Genomic DNA, 23527 nt, shown 5'->3' with positions numbered 1-23527 from the left:
CATTATCTCACAATGAATAGGTAATTAGCCTTAAGTGCTCTCATGTCTGATTCAAGCATACCTTTTTGGGAGTTTCAGACCTCTACATCTCCCACTTTCTTTTGTTTTAGAATTCAGGTGGTCACTCTCCCTGACTTCGCAGGGAGGTGAGAACCCCAAAAAGGAGATGATCATGCCTCTCCCCCCCCCAACTTCTCAGGACAGGGGGTGAAAACACTAAAAAGGAGATGATCATACCCTCCTTTGACTTCTCAGGAAGACAGATGACAAACACCACAGGGAAGTGGGGAGTCAAGCCAGATATTGCTAGCAGGTTTCTGGGCTGGGATCTTACCAGAAACAGGTATACACAAACTCATCAGCATGGGAGGTATTACATAAGCACATAGCAATAAAGCACAGGCTAGCAGTGATGACTCTCCCCACAGCTGGTGCAGGTTTGATGTGGTGCAACAAATATGAATTGTACATGCAAGTAGTGATATAACAAACAATATAAATCATGGTGTTGTAAAAGATTCCAGAAGTCCTAGAAGAAGGGTATGTAAATATAATCACACATACGCCTCTTTCAATGATCAATTACCAAATTCCCATATTTCCTATATTCTTTAACCCACTAATCTTGAAAAAAGATGTTTTCCCAAACAAAAAAATTTTCATGAAAATCCAAAATTATTGGGAAAATTCAGCATCTGTAATAACTAAGGTGCTATGTGTTTTTCTAGTCTCATCTCCCTTGCTCTTCCAAAGGTAAGAAAAGAATATATGTAACTGGTTTTTCAGCCGAAGATGGGAAGCAGTCCAAAACAGTTACCTCTGTCAGGGATAGGACTAGCTTGCAAGCAATTTTTCATTCCTGTATTGTGAATCCATATATAACAATTAGTCTTCTGTCATGGATGGCCTTGAGTAGCTGTCATTCTTATTAAGCTAAAAGTGTTTATATGAAAATTTCACAATAATGAAAGTAAAGTGAGAGGCATAATATATTAAATTTTCACAGAACTTACTGTTTTCTTACTTGGGCATTTCTAATTTACTAAGTTACTGTAACTGTTACACTTTAAGAGAAGGAAGCTAACTGATCCTAATTTATGGAAAGGTGATGAAGGAATATGACATCAGAGATCAGATAAAGTAACTTCAAGATAAAAGTAAATTCAAGAGAGGGTTATTTGAAATAAACTGAAATATCAGTACTAATCACTAAATACTCGTGGAATTAATGTTGTAATGCAATGGTGAAATATAAAATTGTAGAAGATCTTCCTTGAAGGAAATAATGATCCTTCCTAGCCTACCCAACTCCCCAACAACAGTCACTTTAATGAACAATTTAACACTATTTTAGAAAAATACTTACTTGATTTTTGATTGTTGAGTTTGCTGCTGTACAATCTGATTGAGACATGTTGAATTAAAAAAATTTTACAAGTTAGACTGGCAATTATTGTACATCAAAATGCATTTACTTTCAAACTTTATATTTAACAGCCTGATAAAGTATATTGATAATGGAAAAGCTAAATGAAAACTTGACTCAAAAATAAAAGATCTCTGGCTTTAGAGGAAAAAATTGTAAACACTGTTTTTTTATTCTTCTTAGTTGTAAACATGTGGAATCCCTCTACTCATTTTCTTAAAAATGTGCTTGTCTCTATAACTGTATTCAAAGGCCCCAGCACAGAGTAGGAAAGTAATAATAAATGTTTGATGGTTGATTGAATGAAAAACGGCTAATAAATTGTGGTTTATCAATGTAATTGAATTATAATATGTGATAAGTACTGCAGAAAATGAGGAATTCAAAGAAACAGCAAAATTTACATGAAATAAGCTAAGGAGAATCAAAAGAGAAATATACACAACAACCACAATAATGTAAATAAAAACAACACTAAAAGATATCTGAATTTAGAGTTAAGTCAGTGACCTGACTTGGTTCTAAAGGTTACTAATAATATATTCCTCTCAACAGAAGTATTAAACTACAAGTGTAATATTTAGCATACACTGTAACATACTTCATTTAAGGCAGAGCAAAGAGAGGATGGCATAACAAAATAATTTCAATATAAAGTAAAACAAAAATTAACAAATCTATACGTAATAAAATTACTGCCTAACTTTAGAAAATTTACACTTACTTTCAAAAGCAACTATACCCTTGATTTTTCAGTCATATTTGTATTATTAACTTTTGCCAATATAAATAAAAGCTGAGACTAAAGTCCAAATTTGGATTGATATGAATTATTGATAATGATATATATTTTTCCCAAGGTAAATTAACACTAGTAAAAATCAAATCAATATCTCAATAGAAATATTAAAGTAACTGAAATATGTGCTGACTTCTTTCACATTAGCTATAAAATAATAATCCCACTTGATAAAGATGCTAAGAGACATAAGGAAGATTTTATTCAACTCTAAAATTAGCTAAATTCAATAAAGACAGCAGGAATCTAAGCCAAAAATTTAGATTCAATTTTACCAAATACCTATAATAATCAAGTTAAGATATTATGCATCAGACACAGAAGTATTTTAAAATATGAATTAACCTACTAACTGCTTCTCAGGAAACAGTTTGTTTAAATATCTTACTAATATAGTACAGGGGGAAAAAAAAGAAAAAAAAATCAAAAACATTACATGAATCTGTCTGTGCAAACTAAGCATTAAAAACATTCCAAAATAATATGCACAACTGAAAATTTCTATATAGAATTTAATTTCAATTTTTAAATAATGAACAATCATTATGCTATAAGTACTGACCACTGAACTAGAATCTGTTCATCCTGAATCACATCAAATATATATTTAGCACTTAAAATAAAAGTAAAACAAAGATAATAAAAACTTTTAAGTGTAGTGCTTACCATTCCAGTCTCTGATACTTCTTCTAAAATACAAAAGGACACATTTTCAGGCACAATTGGCATGCTTAAAAATAACTGCATACACATTTCTTTTTTTGAATCAAAATGACAATTACATATCATCCAAATCGTTTATGCCTATCTTGAGTATGCGTTTTCAACTGGGAGAGAAAGTAATTTAATACTAGGGTTATCTTTACTTTATTGATATACTCATACCAAACCATTCCAATTCAAGTAATTTCTAATCTCCATTCTACTGCCATTATAATACTATATAAAAATCTGAAATTATAAAATTTACTTCCATGAATACCTCACTTACTGTGTATTTAATATCTATATGTTCTAAAAACTATACGGAACAATTTTATAGGAAATACTTAGTCCCACAGAAATAACATAATAAATGGAATATCAGTTTACTTAATAAAACATTAATTATATAGAACACATTTGTAAGTAAAACATTGATAATCCTACTACAAAATTATTTTGATTGGGGCAACTTTGTACATTGCTTATACTGTTTAAAAAATTTAAAGGCAGCAATTTTTTTTATTAAGTTAAATATTAAGTTAAAAGGACAGAGAAATTGGGGCAGTGAAGTTACACAGGGAAAAGAGCACTAGGCCTGGAATCCAGAGGACCTGAGTTCAAATATGACCACAAACACTTCAGACTAACTAGCTATGTGTGACCCTGGTTAAGTCCCTTACCCCTGATTGCTTCACATACACTCCCCCTCTTTCCCCAAAGGATAGAGAAATTATTAAAAAATCATTCCAGGGAGACAAAATCAATCCAGTACTTTGAGAAAATTAACTAGTTTAATAAATATTAAATGTCTAAAGCTACACTTACTATTTGTAGTTTCTTGACATCTTTTAATCCAGATGCTGAATGTATTATCTGTATCTGAAAAGTAATGAGTTTATTTTAATACACTATTATTAAAAATACAAGCACTTCTTCTTTAAGCAATTAAGAATCTGATTATAGTTAATAGAATAATCATTTTAATGTCTAGTTATATGTAAAGAAGTTATTTTAACAGCATTAATTTTTTTTAAACTGTAAATTCCCATTATCTCACTAAATAAATATAACCTACAGTTTTTCTCCTGATTACCTGGTTTCCATAAAAATCCTATGATACAACTAGGGCACAAATGTAATTCTATTCATCAGGGTTCTTTGTCATTCATTTGGATTAGCATGGGGACTTGAAATATAATAGCAGCACATTCTTCATTTTCCCATTGGATTTTAGGGAATTTCAGTGACACTAAGCATTTTATGTGCAGCTATTTCCTTTTGCCACTCCACCTATAACTCTTTACTGGCTTTACTTGCCTTTATAAACTGATTGGATTTTGCCATCATTGCAAACACTGAGAAGCAACTTTGTCTATAACCATATAAAAGAAAAGGTGAAAGCAGAATTACGCAGAGTTTTACACGACAGGGAAGCAGTCTGTATATGTGTATACATACAAAAAAAAATCAGTAAAAAAAGGCCACTTCAGAAAACCCAGAACAACATAATACATGAATATAAGTGCCTAAAAAGATAACATACCCACAGGAACGAAGAACAGACTCTGAAACTGAATTATCTCTCCAGTATTAAAAATATTCACACACTTATGATAAACAATACGTTTTATTAAGAAAAGTATGAATTCCATTATGGAATATTATTGTTCTGTAAGAAATGACCAGCAGGATGATTTCAGAAAAGCTTGGAGAGACTTATATGAATTGATGCTGAGTGAAATGAGCAGGACCAGGAGATCATTACATACTTCAACAACAATACTATATGATGATCAATTCTGATGGACATGGCCATCTCCAGCAATGAAATGAACCCAATCAGCTCCAATAGAGCAGTAATGAATTGAACCAGCTACACCCAGCGAAAGAACTCTGGGGGAACCACTACATAGAATTCACAATCCTTCTATTTTTGTCTGCCTGCATTTTTGATTTCCTTCACAGGTTAATTGTATACTATTTCAAAGTCCGATTCTTTTTGTACAGCAAAATAACTGTACGGACATGTATACATATATTGTATTTAACTTATACTTTAACGTATTTATGTATTGGTCAACCTGCCATCTAGGGGACAGGGTGGGGGGAAGGAGGGGAAAAATTTGAACAAAAGGTTTTGCAATTGTCAATGCTGAAAAATTACCCATGCACATATCTTGTAAATAAAAAGCTATTAAAAAAAACAATGCAACATGCAAAACATATTTCCATATTAATTATGTTGTAAAAACACAGACATCTCAAAACACCAAGAAAAATAAAGTTAAAAATATGTTTTTACTGCAAATAAAAAAAAAAGTATGAATTCCAAAGTTAATTCATATCAGCCTGGTTCAGATCTAAAGACTCACACATATTTTCCTTATATTCAACAACAACAAAAAAAAGCTTATTGAATTGAACCAAGACCTTTTTTGGGACATGCACAGAAATAACACTGGATAAAAGAGACTGTTGAAACTTCTAGAATAGCAATATAATACATACTGTGGAATTTTCAATCATTTATTGCTTTATTACTAGACCAAAAAAACATATTATAGTGCTTCAAAGTTATGAATTTTCTACAATCCAATTAAAAATATTATTAATGTCAGTAATTCAAAGTAAATAATAATAATATTGATCTTGGTATGACTATAACCAAAAGTTATTATTAAATGCTTTGAACTGGTTTTCTAATGGTTAACAACCTTTAAGTGGTATGCCTGACTGGTCAAACCTCTGTAATAAATTCCACACATGCATTTCAATTTAGAAGAGTTGTGAGATTAATGCTATTCTACCCTAATTTATTGGTTCCTCTTACCTACTTATCCCTCTACCATAATAAGTGACCAAACCTACAATTTGCTTCTCTAGAAAAGCCACTGCTAAAATATTTTCCACCTCACTAAACCAGAGCAGAAACTGATAATGAATTTATGCTAAACAAAACAAGCACAAACTAAACCATTATGTTTTAAAAATAACATGACCAGTCTGAAACAGGAAAAAATATTTCTTGAATTTTTATAGCTTTGTTTTTCTATAGCTAGAAAATTTATCCTATGCTTTAAATGCTAGAAAAAGACTCAGACTAATTATTTTAAAAATCAACTCAATTCATAAAACATGAAATTGCTATGAAGAGGAAAAAAAAAGTCCTATCCTGCAATTTATTTAAGATTGTAATAAATAAATCTAGATGTAAACACTTAACAGCCACAACTAATTCAAATATCTGAAATACTGGATAAATACACTGTAATTGTTACTTACCATCTAATTTATGTCCTTCTGTGAAACTCTCTAGAGCTGCAGCATAGTTTTTTTCATGGTATTCACCTATCCTGGCATGAGTATATAAGAACAAAACAAATGAAAGACAGCCAACGTTAGATGTTTTTTCTTATTGTCAAATTAAACTTTTTCCCACCATGCTCATGTGAAAAATTCTTTTCCAAAGCATCTTAGTAAAACCAAAATAAATGAGACCATTAGCATGATTATAATTTAGTGTTTTTTAATTGGCAAAAATTTACTTTTGTCATCTCACTAAACACCACTTTGGAAAAAAAAGTTTCAAAAAGAAGTCCGTTAAGGTTTTTCCTCATATGCTAGGTAATTAAAGCTCAAACTATATAGCATTTTAAACATGTACAAAGTACTTTATCTACAAACTCTGAGACTGTGTTAAATATGAAGGGGGGATGACACACACCAAATTAGCCCTCCTTCCTGACTCAAGTCCAACTCTCTTTTACTACATCACACTGTTCAAAGGCAATGGTTGATGTTTCTGACTAATAATAATGTGAGGCATCAAAACAAAATAAGGTGGCATGGGTATCTTCACAGAAGTTTAATGTCAAAGTATGTATTTTATGCATCTTGTGACACTGCAACTTTGTAACATCACAGGTCACCAAGTAAGAATATTCTAGCTAAGCCCTTCAATCCAAAAGCCCAATTATGACCAGAATCCTCTTTCTTCTTAACACTACCAAATACTTCTAACATAAAGAATGTTCCTTCTCCATTTATGACAAAAGAAGAACTAGAGAACATTATGAAAAGCAAAATGGACAAATGACTGCATTAAATTAAAAGCTTTTGCACAAATAAAACCAACAGAGGAGGGGAAACTAATTGGCACAGTGGATAGAGCACCAGCCCTGAAGTCAAGAGGACCTGAGTTCAAATCTGGTCTTAAGTCTTATCATGTCCTAGCTGTGTGACCCTAGGCAAGCCACTTAACCCCAATTGCCTCAACAACAACAACAACAACAAAAACCAACAGAAACAAGATTAAAAGGGAAGTGCAAATCTGGGGGGAAATCTTTACAGTCAATGTTTCTTTAAAAAAAAAAAAAGCAAATTAAAACAACTCTGAAGTACCACTTCACACTTCTCAGATTGGCTAAGATGATGACAGGAAAAGATAATAATAAATGTTGGAGATGATAAGGGAAAAATAGGACACTAATCCATTGTTGGTGCAGTTGTTAACTAATCCAACCATTTTGGAGAGCAATACAGAACTATGCCCAAAAGGCTAAAAAACTCTGCATACCCTTTGACCCAGCAGTGCCATTATTGGTCTGTATCCCAAGAAAATCATAAAGGCGGGAAAAGGACCTACATGTGCAAAAATGTTTGTAGCATCTCTTTTTGTGGTAGCAAAGAATTCAAAAATGAGTAGATGCCCATCAACTAGGGAATGGCTGAACAAGTTATGGTACATGAAGATAATTGAATATTATTGTTCTATAAAAAATAATGAACAAGCTGATTTTAGAAAGGCCAGGAAAGATTTACAAGAACTGAGGCTGAGTGAAACAAGAAGAATAGAAAGACATTGTACATAATTAACAACAAGAATGTGTGATGATCAACTATAAAATACTTGGTTCTTCTCAGTGGTTCAGTGATCTAAAGCAAACACAGTAGACTTTGGAAAGAAAATGGCATCGGCATCCAAAAAAAGAACTAAAGGGACTGAATGTAAACCAACACATGCTATGTTCACTTCTTTTTTGATTTTTTATCTCTGCCATGGTTTTTCCTTTTTGCTCTGATTTTTCTCTACCAACATGATTCATAAAGTAATGTGTATTAAGAATAAATAAATTTGCTAGGGAAAAAAAAATGTTCCTCCTACTCTTCTACCAAACAGTTTTTAAAATGTAGAAACATTTTTTAAATATTTAAAATATATGTGTCGATGATCACTTCTGATAGACATGGTTCTCTCTTCAACAATCAGATGATTCAAACTAGTTCCAATTGTTCAGTGATGAAGAGAGCCATTTATACCCAGACAGAGGACCATGGGAACTGAATGTGGTTCACAACATAACATTTTCACTCCTTATATTGTTGTTTGCTTGCATTTTATTCTACTGCTTCTTTTTTTTTTTACTGGTTTGATTTGATTTTTCCTGTGCAGTACAATAATTGTATAAATATGTATGCACATATCAGATTTAACATGTATTTCTACCATGTTTAACATAAAAAAAAATTTTTTTTAAATATGTGTTTGTATTTTTTTTTTTTAATAAACTGTCAGTGGTAGAAGAGCAGGAGAAACATTTAAGGACAGTAAACCAAAGGGGATAGTGACCAAAAAAAGGATAAATTCATTCAACAATACCTAAGCTTACTATTCAAAAAAAAAAAAAAAAAAAAAAGCTAATAAATTTATTACCACTCTTGACTTTAACTTATAAAACAATTATAAACTCTATTTGAAATTTTCATTAAAATTCATTATTATACCATGAATATTACAACTCTACTATAAATATGTAAAAATTGTTTCAACACAAACAAGAAAAGTTATTACTACATTATATATTTCATACATACCCTTTTCTCAGCAGAGCAGTGGAATTATGTGGGTTGAGTCCAAGAGACTTTTTTGCATCTATAATAGCTTCTACAAAAAAAAAAAAAAAAAAAAAAAGTAAGTTGAAGTTAAACCAGCTGATATGGCACTGTATCAGATAGTCCATTATACAATCACTACCACTGATACTTAATCAAATCAAATCTTTTTAAATCAGTTTTTTCCTCTACATTGGACTTAAGTATATTCATAAAAAAATGAGAAAAATAAGCAAAGTCAAGTAAAAGATGAGGATTAATTCATGATTAACACACACATACAAAATTCAAGAAATATTTTACCAAGAAAGTTACCATCAAAGGAGTAGAGGCTCAGAAAGGTAGTAGATAAGGAAGATGAGAAGAAACCCATGATTCTTAAATTCTGATTTTAAACAAAGGTTTTTTGTTTTGGAAAACTTTTTTGAAATAGCTATTTGAAAAAATTATGCAAAACAAAAAGCCATATTTCAGAAACATTAAAAACTACGTTTTTTCTGTTAATTAGAATATCAAAATAGCTTTTTGCTATCAAAATAGACATTTCCCAAGAAGCAAACCAATGTAAAAAGACAATTTGGGGGGAAAAAAAAGAAAGGCATACAAGGCTCAAATAAATCAGAAAAGACATTTCTAAAATACTGACATCAGCTATCACAGAAATAGTTTACCTAGATTTTAGCACAGTATTTAATAAAACAAACAATAGATAAAATTGTAATTAATGAATCAGTATCAGTGTAGGTCTCCAGTGAAGCTGTATCAGATTCCTGAACTATTCATTTGATATTTTTATCAACAACTTCAAATTTTTCCTTGCCATTAATCAAGATTAACTATGTCTCTACAATGCCCCTCTAGGACTAACAAGGAAAGTATAATCCCTTTAAAATGTGAAAGCCTTTCAAATACTAGGAAACAACTATTAGGACCCTTTTAAGTCTTCATTTATCCTGGTTTTTTTTTTTTTTTTTTTTTTTCCCCCTAATAGGTCCTCATATGGCTTGGAACCCCCTTCCCCAGTTTAAGTACCCTCTGCTGGACATTGTCAAGCTTCTCAGTGTATTTAAGCTCTAATGTCCAAAACTACACCCAATATCCTACTTATGGTTTGATTAGGGCAGAATATAGAAAGGCTATCATTTCTACCTAATTTTTTCTCATAATAATCAGACTTGTCTAAAAAATACCAATACCCCCAATGGAGGTCTTCAAATTGGATAACCACCTGTTAGGTTTATTATGGTGGGATCCCAATAGAATGTGACTAGGATGAAATAGACAAATGAGATCTAAATTCTATGATACTTAATTTGGAAAAAAAGAACATAAAGAGAACAACCAGAGATATCTTCAAACAACTATAGATTTTTCATGCAGGACAGGTAATAAATTTATTCCATTTCACTCCTATAGGACAGGATTACCTCTCTTACCTCAGAGTTAATGGAGATATTATATGGCATTACACCAAGATTTTTTAACTTGTTTTTCATGCTCCATGTTTTATTAGGGATTTAATGGATGTATTCACTAAAACAAATTTTTTAAAAATTATAGATAGGTCTTGGTTAAGCTCACAGTGGGACCCTAGTGCCCTAAGGTTCCAAAGTACCTTAGATCTGGGGGCAGCTAGTTGGAGTATTGGATAGAACACCAGCCCTGAAATTAGGAGGAACTGAGTTCAAATCTGACCTCATACACTTAACACTTGCTAGCTGTGTGACCCTAGGCAAGTCACTTAACTCCAATTGCCTTAGCAAAAAAAAAAAAAAAAAAAAAAGTCTTAGATCTAAATGGACCTAGTAAGATGCAGTGTCAAGACTGTATCAAGAGGCAATCACACCTTTATGAAACTTATGTGACAACTTTATTACAAGAGGAATGAACATTGAAGTGAAGCCCAAAGAGTTCACAATCCACACAGAAGCTTGCATATTTATAATAGTATAATAAAGAAAGAAGGAAATAAAAATCTCCACCTAAAGGGATATAGCTTAGAATGAGAAAGCTACAGTAAAAGTAAAAAAAAAAGACCTCCAGAAGAGGAGCAAGGCAATGGCAAAAACAGCATTCTTTCCACTTAGAAAATGCTAGAACATAATGATAGGGTGATCTGTTTATCTCCAAGGATCCCAGCTGCACAAGCAATGTCTCAACCTAGCCCAGAGTGACTAGGTCTAGAATACTAAGGTCATATGTTGAGGGTGGAGAGGAGATATTCATTCTTGATACATTCAGGCCTCCTGTATATTCTGGATCTAGTGTTGCTGGAAAATATAGCAATTCAAAAAGACAAGTTCAGGGTGTTCCTCAACATTCTTCAATAAGCAATAGATTGGGTTTGAATTCCAGTTCTGACATATACTACCTATGTGATCTTAGGTAAAACATTTAATTTATTAGTTCCAAATTGCAAAATGAGGAGATTGGAGTACAGGGATTATTAAGGTCCCTTCCTGGATCAAATCAAAGATGAGACAAAAGTCCCCAAAGTTAACTGTATCATTAGCTATTCTAGTCTCATGTACTTTATTATCCAAAACACAGTCCAGGACCTAGCTATATGTTACCACTTTTTATAATCTCCTCATACATGAGCAATCAGAGATTTGACCTAATCATTAGTGAGAACTCAGTTCTCCTGGTGAGGTCAATCTTTGGTTCCTACATGGGCTTATTTTCAATTCTTGATCTTCATAGTAATGGTCAAAAACAGTAGTTTTCAGATGTTGGTTTTTGGTACAAAAACACAGCTGCAATAATAATGCAAAAGCTTCTGTTGGAAGGTTGGGCTTTTTAAAAAAAAAACTTAGAAAATCTTATGCTATATTTATTTGAAAACCTTCAATTCAATACAAGGAAAACTTCCCAATAATTAGCAATATCTAAAAATTAAAGAGTATTTCATTAAACATGAGTTCCCTATCACTAGGAGATGTCCAAGTAATGGTTAGATGATCATTTTCCAGGGAAAGTAAAAAAAGGACTCATTTATCAGGTAGAGAGAGATAGCTGGGCTAACTAACCTTTTGGGTCCCTTCTAACTCAAGGCTTTGGTTTCTATCTTTTAAAACATGTACCATTTCAACTATCCTATGAGCTATGAATCTTTGGTTCCAATCATGTGCCTTCTTACTATTAGAACTTTTTACTTAAAGAACAACAATGGGGGCAAGGAGCAGCTAGGTGGTGCAGTGGATAGAGCACCAGCCTCAGGAGGACCTGAGTTCAAATATGATTTCAGACACTTAACACTTCCCCCCAGGCAAGTCACTTAATGACAATTGCCTCAAGGAAAAAAAAAAGTCTGAAAGTGATTCATCTGTTACTTTATGAAGGAAGAAAAAAATTTTTAATCTTTAAGGATAATCACTAATCCTTATTTTATTCATGACATGTTAAAAAAGATCTTATCTTTTATATAATCTCACTGTATTACATAAGGGAGTTACCATAGTAATTCTTCAGAAGAATGTGGGCATAAGCTCTTTGGCAGTAACATTCTGCATCATCTGGTTTCTCTTCCAGTGCTCTTGTCAGTGCCTATAAATTCAAGTAAAAATATAAAGAATACTTGGTAAACGAACATCTTAAGTATAAAAGACATTTAAAAAAAAATACACATATGGGGCAGCTAGGTGGCGCAATGGCTAGAGCAACAGCCCTGACGTGAGGAGGACCTGAGTTCAAATCTAGCCTCAGACACTTAATACTTTCCTAGCTCTGTGACCCTGGGCAAGTCACTTAACCTCAATTGCCTCAGCCAAAAAAAAAAAAAAATACACACACACACACACAATTCCACAAATTTTCTTTGAGAATTTCCACCCCAATTTATTAGCTGGGTTATTGATGTTTTCAAAGATAATCATTTTGTTGTTGTTCAGGGTTTTGTTGATACACAGCTACATAATAGGGTGTAATTTGATATTTTTAATTCTGGTTTGACATTTCATAATTTCGTATTATTTCATAATTTCAATTATGCTGAATGTTTATTACTTTTGTTAATTTTTGAAAAAAATAATTCTTAGTTATTTTTTGTTTTGAAATTTATCTTTTTTTCTCCAAGATTTCTTTTTCATTCTTATTGGGGGCTTCTTTGAGTTTCTAACTTTTAATTTCATATTCATATTCTCCTTTCTATTCTGGTAACATTTTTTAGAGGTATATTTTTCCTCAAGCTGCATCATAGAGATTTTGAGGTGTTAGTCAAACATGATTTTTGTTTTGAAATGATTATTGTTTCTGAGATTTGCTTTCTTGACTCACTAGTTAGTTAAATGTTAATTATTAAGTTTTCATTTAGGTCTTTTCAGTTTCTTATTTTTATTACATTGTAATCTGTATATATGTTTAAGCTTTGTGCCCTTTAAAAATTCATTTGTAATAATGCCTTTTAAAAATTCATTTGTAATATTCCTATGCTGGCCAAGTAAAAGTTTGATATAAAATTGGGAACATGTACATTTTATTTATATTTTAGTTTATTATCACATTTCTTTAAGCATACATTTTAAATTTTTGGTTTTGCTTGCAAATCCCAATTTTTTGGATTCAATAAATAGTGAAGTTAAAATTTTTTAAAGAAAAATTTCTACTCCACAGAAAGAACCAGTTTATCATGCTTACATATTTTTCCTTGAAAAAAGATGTCCAATGATATAATCTCATCTCCTCAACAATAAGAAAATCATTAAAAATAATTTACCTCACTATTTCCTTCAACTTCTATACTCCTACACATCTTATTTTCTCTGGTTAATCACTATTAAAAACAGGGACTAGAAGAAGGAAAAGAATCTGTCAGAATATCAATTACTGACAACAGTCATTAATGAAGGAGTTCTGGGGAGACACATTAAATACATTCTTGTAGAGGGCTATGAAAGTTACAACCATTCTGGAAACCAATTTGGAATTATGCAAATAAAGTGACTAAGTAAAATGATCCTACTTTTTGATCTAGATATTACAAGTTCTCCAAAGAGGCACACCAAAATCCCTATTTAGCACTTTTTGTGATAGAAAAGAATTGGAAACAAAGTAGATACCTATTGATTGGGAAATGGCTAACCAAACTGATCCATGAATGCAATAGATTATTATTGACTATAAGAAATAATGAATGTGATGAATATAGAAGCATGGAAAGATCTGCATGAACTGATTCAGAATAAGGTAAAAAGAACCAAGAAATCATTATAAACAAAGACCACGATGTAAAAGAAAAAAAAAATACACACAACAAATTGAAATTCTGAGTAATTCAAAATTACTTTTTTAGCTGAAAGAAATATGGGAAGACACTGTCAGTCCAAACCTTTACAGAAGTGGAAGGTCTGCAAAAGGTTTACTTTCTTGCCTATATTTTCAGACTTGTTCAATATATCAATCTTTTATGCTGAGAGTTTTTTCCTTTGCCTTAAAAAAAAAAAAAAATTCTATTTGTTTTATGTGATGACTCTCTGAGAAAAGAATGAAAACTTGAGGAAAACTATGGTGATATTAAAAAACAAAGTAAGCCAATTAAAACTTATTTGAAAGACAATTTCATGGCTGAACAAGTTATGGTATTTAAATGTAACTGAACTACTGTGATGTAAAAAATTATTTAGGAAGACAGAGCCAAGATAGCAGAGTAAAGACAGAAACTTGTATAACCTCTCCTCTAAACTGCTCCAAATTTCTCTAAACAAATTTGGCAGCATCAGAACACCCAAAAATACGAAATAGAACATTTTCCAGCCTAAAGTTTGTGAGACCAGGTAGGAGTCCAGAATGCAGCCCCAACCCCAGATATGGCCCCCCAGCCCAATCTCTAAATCAGCAGCAATGCTGATGGCTTCCAGACTTCTCAGCCCAGAGATACCAAACAGGACCTGGAAGGTCACCAGAAAAGGTCTGTGGAACCAGGATGGGAGCCCAGCAATCAATCCTAGCCCCAGCTCGGACCCAAGTATCAGTGAGTTGTGACTTCTGCATCAGCAGCAGTGCTACAGACTTCCAGACCTCTCAGCCTGGAAACACCAGGGAGGATGGGAAGGTTAGTGGAGAGGGGTGTGGTATGCAGTCCCAGCACTGCCCCAGCCAGGGCCCCCACACTAGATCTCCTAGTACAGAGAGGCAAGCATACACCTAACAGCTCCAGGGCAGGAAAGAGGGCCTATGGTCAAATTCCTGTTCTGAAAACAGCTGCACAAAACCCCCAAATCTTGTGACAAATCACCCTCCACGCAGGAAATGGAGTCCTACTTTAACAAATGGTTAAAAGATAATAGGCTAGAAAAATGAGCAGAAAACCAAAAAAAAAAAAAAAAAAATGTTTCTGGCCACTGAAAGTTATTATGGCAACAAGGAAGATCAAAACACGTTCAGAAGATGGTAACAAAGTCAAAATTCCTACATCCAAAGCCTCCAAGAAAAATAAGAATTAGGCTCAGGCTATGGAAAAGCTCAAAAGGAGCTCTGAAAATCAAGTGAGAGAGACAGAGGGAAAAAATTAGAGAAGACATTTGAGAGCATTGAATAAGGAAATTTTAAAAAGCTAATGAGAAGAATGCCTTAAAAAGCAGAATTGACCACCTGGGAAAGGAAGTACAAAAAGTAATTGCGAAAAATAATTCCTTAAAAAAACAAATCAAGGGGCGGAGCCAAAAAGCACATGTGACTTTCTAAGCGCTCTCATACTCTCACGACCAATTATTAAATTCAGCCTCAAAAATAGCGCCTGACTGGTAAAACCCAGGAAGACTAGAAGTACAACTCACCAGCCGAAGATAATGTGGAATTTTGTCAGAATAGGTTTGTCCTGAGGGGAGAAGATCAGTGCAAGCAGGGAGAGAACAAGAGGCTAACATATCGCGCAGACCAGGCGGGAATGGTCTCTGTGGTTAAAAAATTACAGAGACGACACTGGTATAGACTGATTGCTCTGCTAAACAGTAGATCAGCAGAGAAATCAAAGCCACTCTAAAAAACGCCAGAACCTCACAGGATCTGGCTATACCCACCCAAAACCGGAAGTGACTCAGCACAGATCATAGCACAACTGGGCAGCCCCAACCTGCAGTACGGGGCTTTTCCTTGGGACAGTTAGGAACCTGCACAACAAAGGTGCACAGCTTGGGGCAGCCTCTAATCTGCACAGTGGGGGGCTCGGCCTGGGGCAATAGAACTGCCGCAGCTCGACTTGCTTTCAGAGCAGAGACACTTCCCATCTGAGGCGGGCTAATATCCACTGCTGGGGGGGTGGTGTTTGGCCTGAGGTAGTGACATTTTCACTGCTCAATCTCTAGCCTTAGGGCAGTCGCTAAACCACACAGTGGGTTTCCACTGGGCACTTCTATAGCTCGTCTGTGCTGAATCACTTCTGCTTGGAGAGGGGAGGAGGGTGGACTTTTGTCCAGAGCACTCCCATACCTCCATGCTTACAGCCTGTTTATACCTTTCCCTGCTTTGCAAAGGAAGCTGGTAACCCCTTTGCCCTGAAGACAGATCCTAAAGGCTTTAAAAAATGAGTTAAAAAAAAATCAAAAGGGCAATTGATAGCTTCTATACAGAAAAAGAGCAGATTTGCAACCAGGAGACTAATAGCAAACAGTCTCCAGACAATATCCCAAAGGAGAATGTTACCTGGCCCCCTTTACATAACGCTCTCCTAGAAGAGACCAAGAGAGTTAGAAGAAAAATGGGGAAAGGAAAGAGAAGCTTTACAAAAAAGTAACAACTTCCTGAAATATGAATTGGAAAAGGTAAAAAATTCCCAGGAAAACAGAATTTGTGAATTGGAAAAGGTAAAAAAAATTCCAGGAAAGTAGGATTTGTGAATTGGAAAAAGAAAATAATTCACTTAAAAAAAAAAAAAAAAAAATTAGTGAGATGGAAAAAAATTCCATAGAGCAAAACAACTCATTTAAAAACTCAATTGGACATATACAAAAAGAAGTAAAAAAAAAAAAAAAGCTAATGAAGAAAATAACTCATTAAAAATCAGAACTGAAGAAACAGAAATCAATTATTCATTGAGACATCAAGAATGAGTCAAGCAAGACCAAAAAAATGAAAAATTAGAGAAAAGCATCAAATATCCACTTGGAAAAACAACAGACTTGGAAAATAGATCTAGGAGAAATAATCTGAGTATTATTGGACTTTCCGAAAATTATGATGCAAAGAGCCTAGATAATATTTTACAGGAAATCAAAGGGAACTGTCCAGATGTAATAGAATCAGAAGGTAAAATAGGCATTGAAAGAATTCATCGAACATCTTCTGAAAAAGACCCTAAAATAAAAACTCCAAGGAATATTGTAGCCAAATTTCAGAACTCTCAGATTAAGGAAAAAAATATTACAAGCAGCCAGGAAAAAAAAAAAAAAAAAAAAAAAAAAAAAAAGCTAATGATTTTATGAGATATCAAAATACAATAAAACAAAAAAAATCTAAAACAAAATGAAATATCTCATTGGAAAAACAACTGAGTTGGAAAATAGATACAGGTGAGATAATTTTAAAATTATTGGTCTACCTAATGTTATGATCAAAAAAAAATAAAGAGCTGGACATCTTTCAAGAAATTATCAAGCAAAACTGACCTCATATTCTAGAATCAAAGGGTAAAATAGAAATTAAAAAATAATCCACCCATCACTACCTGAAAGAAATCCCAAAATGAAAACTCCCAGGAATATTATAGCCAAATTATGAAACTCCCAGGTCAAGGAGAAAATATTGCAAGCATCCAGAAAAAAACAACTTGTAGAGCTATAGTTGGGATAGCACAAGATTTAGCAGCTTCTACATTAAAGGACAGGAGGGCTTGAAATACAACGGAGCTAAGATTACAACCAAGAATCACCTACCTAGCAAAACTGAGTATAATCTTTCAGAGGAAAAAGTAGTCACCATTCAATAAAACAGAATTTTCAAGCATTTGTGATGAAAAGAACAGAGTTGAATGGAAATTCTGATTTTCAAATACAGGACTCTGGAGAAGCATAAGGAGGTAATCAGGAAAGCGCTATCATAAGTGACTTAAGGGTTTTATCTGCTTACATTCCTACAAGGGAAGATGATACAACTCAATAGAACTTTCTTAGTATTATGGTAGTTAGAAGTATATATAGACAGAAGGCACAGGTATGAGATGAATATGAAGGGATAATATCTTTTGGGTTTTTTTAAATGATGAAATTAAGGGATGAGAGAGGAATATAATGGGAGAAAGGGAAAGAGAAGAGTGAAAATGGCACAATTTATCTGCCATAAAAAAAGAGGCAAGAAAGTAGCTTCAACAGAAAGGGTAGAGGGGGGAAAGAGAGAAAAAGTGAACCTTCATCTCATCAGAACTGGCCCAGAGAGGAGATAACATAAGGGAGTAGGATGATAAAAGGGGAGATATCTTGGGGAGGAAGTGTTCAGCAGCAAAACACTTTTGAAGAGGGACGGGGTGAGAGAGAAAATAAATGGGGGAGAGAGATAGTTAGCTATAGTAATTGTAAAAGAATTTTCAAAACAAGTTTCTCTGATAAGGCTTCGTTTCTCAAACATAGAGGAAACTGAGTCAAATTTATTAAAAAAAAAAAAAAACAAATCATGCCCCAGTTGATAAATGATGAAAAGATATATGATCTATGCCCAAAGGGCTATAAATTCATGCACATCCTTTGACCTAGCACCACAACTAGTAGGCTTGAATACCAAAAGAGAGCTGGGGGATGGAGGGGAAGGAAAATGATCTCTACATACAAAAAATATTTATAACAGTTCTCTTCTCAGGGCAAAAAAATTGGAAGTTGAGGGGACGTCCACCAGTTGGGGAATGGCTAAATAAGTTGTAGTCTGTGTTTGTGATGGAATATTATTGTTCGATGGGAAATGATGAGCAGGATGCTCTCAGAGGAAAATAAAAAAAAACCCAAAATCCTGAAAAATTCTCCATGAACTCAAGCAAAGTGAAATGTACTGTATACAAAGTGATAGCAATGTTCCGGGATGACCAGCTGTGGATGACTTTGCTATTCTCAGCAGCACAATCATCCACAACTACTCTGAAAGACAAGATGAAAAATCTTATCCAAACCTAGAGAAGGAACTGATTGGGTTAGAATACAATTTGAAGTGTTTTTCCCTATTTTTCACTTTCTCTTTAACTTAATTGTTCTTGAGGGTTTTTATTTTCATTAGTATGGGAGATAGCAAGTTTCACAAGCTGACTTTTATGAAAATAATTTCCATAATTTCCCATGTGGTTTCCTTAATTGTGGCTGGAGGATAAGGAAGAGAACTTAGAATTCAAAAACTTTAAAAACAAATGTAAAAAGTTTTTTTTGTTTGTTTTGAATATAACTGGGGAAAAATATTAAATATATAAAAGAAAAAGAAATTACTTAGGAGATAGTTTGAGAAACACTTGGGAAGACTTTTATGACCTAATGCAGAGTGAAGTAAATAGAATCAGAACAACAATTTATTCAATGACAACAACACAATAAAGACAAAAAATTCTGAAGTAAATTAGGCACTCTGATCAATGTAATAACTATGCTTCCAGAGGACTAAAGGTAAAAGATGCTACCACCTATTCAAAGAGTAAAAAATGTCTTAAGTAAAAAAAATGAAACAAAAAGTTTTCTGGACCTAGTAAGCATATAAATTTTTTTGTTTGTGTGACTAAATGTATTTTCATTTTCAAATAAGAGGAGAAAGGGAGTTAGAAAGCAGATTTTTGCTAAATTGAATAAAAAATTTTGAAGAATAGTTCACAGCCAGACTGTGGTAAAATGTAAATTTTCAGGACAAGATCTATTTTGCTCAGTTCCTCTAGGCAAACACACAGGGCTTTGCAGTCAGTAACTGCTCAATAAATATTTATTGTACTAAATTAGAACCAAAGAAATAAATACAGTATAGCAGCAATTACTTTCTTGTCCAAGGTATAGTAATATATTCTGATTTCCACTAGATAAAAATTTATTTGCTAAACAGTGACAGGACAAAAAGAAATTAATTTATTGGCATTATACACAGTTCCAAGTAACTTAATACTTCTATGATGCAGAAGAATCTGAATGAAGGTGCCCATGTATGAGATTTTAATATTTTTCTCACTTTTCCCTGAACTCTCAATTCAAAGTACAGTTAGTTCTAATGCACACTTGACAATACAATACAGCAAGTTTTAGAAATACCTGCCTGGTCTTTATAATTTTGAACCAGAGGTGCTAAAACTCAAACATGAAACCAAAAGGAAAAAAATCCTAAACATAAACAACATCTTTCAATTACTTAGGAAATTATTCATATTCTCATCTTTGCACAAATTTACATAACATACTATGCAATGTATACTTATTGTGTATCTAATTTATATCTTAATATATTTAACATCTACTGGTCATCCTGCCATCTAGGGGAGGGGGTGGGGGGGTAAGAGGTGAAAAATTGGAACAAGAGGTTTGGCAATTGTTAATGCTGTAAAGTTACCCATGTATATATCCTGTAAATAAAAGGCTATTAAATAAAAAAAAAAAAAAAAAAAAAAACATACTATGCAAACTTTTGCATAAAGTCTGTTATATTTTTTACGAATAAAATGTTCTTTATGAATAGGACATGGACAAGATGACTACAAAGATTTCCATTCCCTTTTCAAGGTTTACAAATAACTTTAGATGCATTATTTCATGTGATCCTCTCAATAACTGTGAGATTGGTAAGATTCCTATTTTTACAAATGAAAATAATGAGGATCATAGAAGCAAAATGACTCGCCCAAAGCTAGTAAAGAAAAAAGCTGGCATTCAAACATGGATCTTTTAACTCCAAGTCTACCATTCACACTCCCTCATCCAATAGGTACAATAATTCTACACAGCATATGAGTAAAATACCTTTCCCTTTCAGTACCCAAGTCCACTCTCAAGTATCATTAGTACTTCTTAATTACAATTGCTAGGTAGAACAATTATTTTTATTATTATTATAGCTTTTTATTTACAAGATATATGCATGGGTATTTTTTCAGCATTGACCCTTGCAAAACCTTCTATAGAACAATCATTTTTTTTTAAATAAAATGAAGAGAAATAATTGCACATCTACAATTTACAATCTTTTATTTCATGTTTTAAAGTAAAAACTAAACAAAACAAGAAAGTAAGAACCCTAAATTTCTTTTGGATTAATAAACATACAGCATGTGGTATAAAATCTCTAACTCCAAACGTTCAAGGAATATGGTGTTTTTGATTAAAGGATACTGTAAATCTTTTCAAAAATTACAGAATTAGATTCAGAAAGGACAATTAGTTACTTACCCCTTCACTTTATAGATTAGGACCATCTAACTCAGCTACTTAATGGCAGAGCTTGGAATGAAATACAAGCCTCCTGACTCACTGGATTTTCCCCACTACATTATATCTCTTCTAGCCTTATAAGTACAATATATGGAACATAATTTAATTTTCTTTGATGTTTCAAGGATTTTGTTAGGTTGTGTACTGTTTACATGGCCCTTCAGGAAAGGAAATGAAATAGCTCAATTTTTTAAGTAAAAAGAAAATATTATTAGAATACTTGAACACATGCTAAATTCATTGTTAACAACATTGTAATTGAGTCTAAGAAATCATAAATCTAAAGCAAGAAATATAACAAAATTCCAATCAATACAAGTAATTCAGATAACTTTCAGGCGTCTGTCCAAACAGAACTTTATCTGGAGTAAAATGTTCTGAATTTCAACATTTTAGTGACAATGGTTGCTATTGCCTACACAATAAACATAAATGAAATACATCTGAAGACTAGAAATACGTTGGAACCAAAAACTCCATTAACAGATTTAAAGCCATATTTATTATAGATATGTATAGGGTTTCCAAATTTTTGCTTTGCAAAATTTATAAGTTATAGTGCCACAAATGGATACCTTGCAAGGATTTTGAGAGGAACAAAATATTGGTTCAACAGTGCTTGAATACAGTCCACAGAGAATTTCACCTAAATAGCAGATAGCATAAATAAATTGGCTTCGGCTAACATGCTATGATAACATATGCTATAATCCTTCGTTAGCATATAAGAACTATCTTGTATTTAAGGTTAAGTGGTCTTACAAAATGATGTTAAAATAAAAACTTAAAAGTTTTACAGCAACTAGCCCATCCCATTTACCTTCCATCTGCTCTAATTTTTTTAAAAGAGCTCAAAAAATATTAAGGCCTGCTATTTTCCACTATGATTCATCTCACTTAGAAACATAATAAAGTTGACATTCCTACAAGAAGGCAATTCCAGTTAAGCCTGAAAAGTATCTCATCTTCCTACTCCTGCAATTTTTCCTGTGACAAAGGAATTTTGCAGACTTGTCCCTACAGAAACTCATGTACTCATCTGCCAGAGGTAAAGTGTAAAGTATCAAAATCTAATAATTTTTCAAATGCTAGTCCTCAGTTCACACCATGAACTTTCACTTATATAGCACTTCATTTAATATTTGCAAATCAATCATTTTACATAACTTCTGAATATTTGATATATAACAATCTATTAAAAAGTTCATATAACTCATAATACAAGACAAATATTAACTACAAAAGGTTCTGGAATTGGTTGAAGGATTGGACCCCAAAATACTAATGGAATAAATATCAATCTGGAGATAAATCTATTATTATCAATCTGGAGTTGTCTCTTCTACAGTGGGAATCTCTTCTTGATTCTTCCTTGTCTGTTATTTTTTATCAATGACATGGGCAAAAACACATGTAAGGTTGCTTATCAAATCTATAGGCAACAAAAATTTGGTATGGATAAATAACATACAGTACAACAATGTCAGTATCCAAGAAAAATATTCAAATAGTAGAACAATAAAGAAGCAAGAAGAAATTTTTATAGGCAAAAAGGTAAAATCTTACACTTAGGTTCAAATAATTAACTACTTTAACAAAAAGAAAAAGGTATAGCTAGTCAATAGATTATGTACATAAAGTTCTATGTTTTTGTGGACAATGTCCATTCACACAACAAAAATGTATTAAGCTCTTACTTAGGAGTTGTTGATACAAAAGAAAAAAAAATTAAACAGTCCATGTTCAGTCTTACATTGTAGAAGAATCAAGAATCTAGAAGAAATCAGCAGAAAAAAAAAAAAAAAACCTTTAAATTCCATTAATATTATTACAATGTCCTTAATAAGGCAAAACTCATCTTGCTATACCTTGGCCTGATCAGAGGTAGTACTAGAATATTGTGATCAGTTCTGTCACATTTTAAAAACACTACAAGCTAAAAATATTTCAGGGGAAAATATACCAACTGGTGAAAGGTCAAAAATTTTGTCATGTAACAATCAGTTAAAAATAAAGATTTAGGGAACCATATTAGTAATTGCAGGTCCTTTTCATGGAAGAGCCTTTAGATTTATTCAATATTGCTTACAGGAGCAACAAAAGGTTTATAAAGAAGTGTGATTAAGATATTAAGAAAAAAGCTTCATAACATTTAAAGCTGAACAAGAGCAGAATGAGCTGCTCTAGAAGATAGTGAGTGCTGAATGACTAGAGATCTTTAAATGGGAAAAAAAAAAAAGATGCATTATTATAGGATGTGACCAAGTGTTTCCAGGTACCAAGGGGACTAAATAATTTCTAAGGTTCTTTCTCCTTCTGAGATTCAGTGAAAGTCCATTC

At 32.8% G+C, this 23527-nt stretch overlaps 1 protein-coding gene across 1 annotated transcript in view; it reads right to left on the bottom strand.

Annotated features, from left to right (window-relative positions):
• The window catches only part of SUGT1 (SGT1 homolog, MIS12 kinetochore complex assembly cochaperone), a 67783-nt gene that overhangs the window by 41648 nt on the left and 2608 nt on the right, over positions 1-23527 (bottom strand). Inside the window, exons 3-8 of the mRNA XM_031958451.1 lie at positions 12278-12368; positions 8805-8874; positions 6213-6283; positions 3756-3809; positions 2892-2914; positions 1367-1401 (exon numbers count right to left, since the gene is read on the bottom strand). Of these exons, the coding sequence (XP_031814311.1) occupies positions 1367-1401; positions 2892-2914; positions 3756-3809; positions 6213-6283; positions 8805-8874; positions 12278-12368 (344 nt within the window). The remainder of the gene's footprint in view (positions 1-1366; positions 1402-2891; positions 2915-3755; positions 3810-6212; positions 6284-8804; positions 8875-12277; positions 12369-23527) is intronic.

This window comes from Sarcophilus harrisii, chromosome 3 (genome assembly GCF_902635505.1).
Source record: "Sarcophilus harrisii chromosome 3, mSarHar1.11, whole genome shotgun sequence".
NCBI classification, from domain to species: Eukaryota; Metazoa; Chordata; class Mammalia; order Dasyuromorphia; family Dasyuridae; genus Sarcophilus; species Sarcophilus harrisii.
This window is presented reverse-complemented; position numbering and strand designations above follow the sequence as displayed.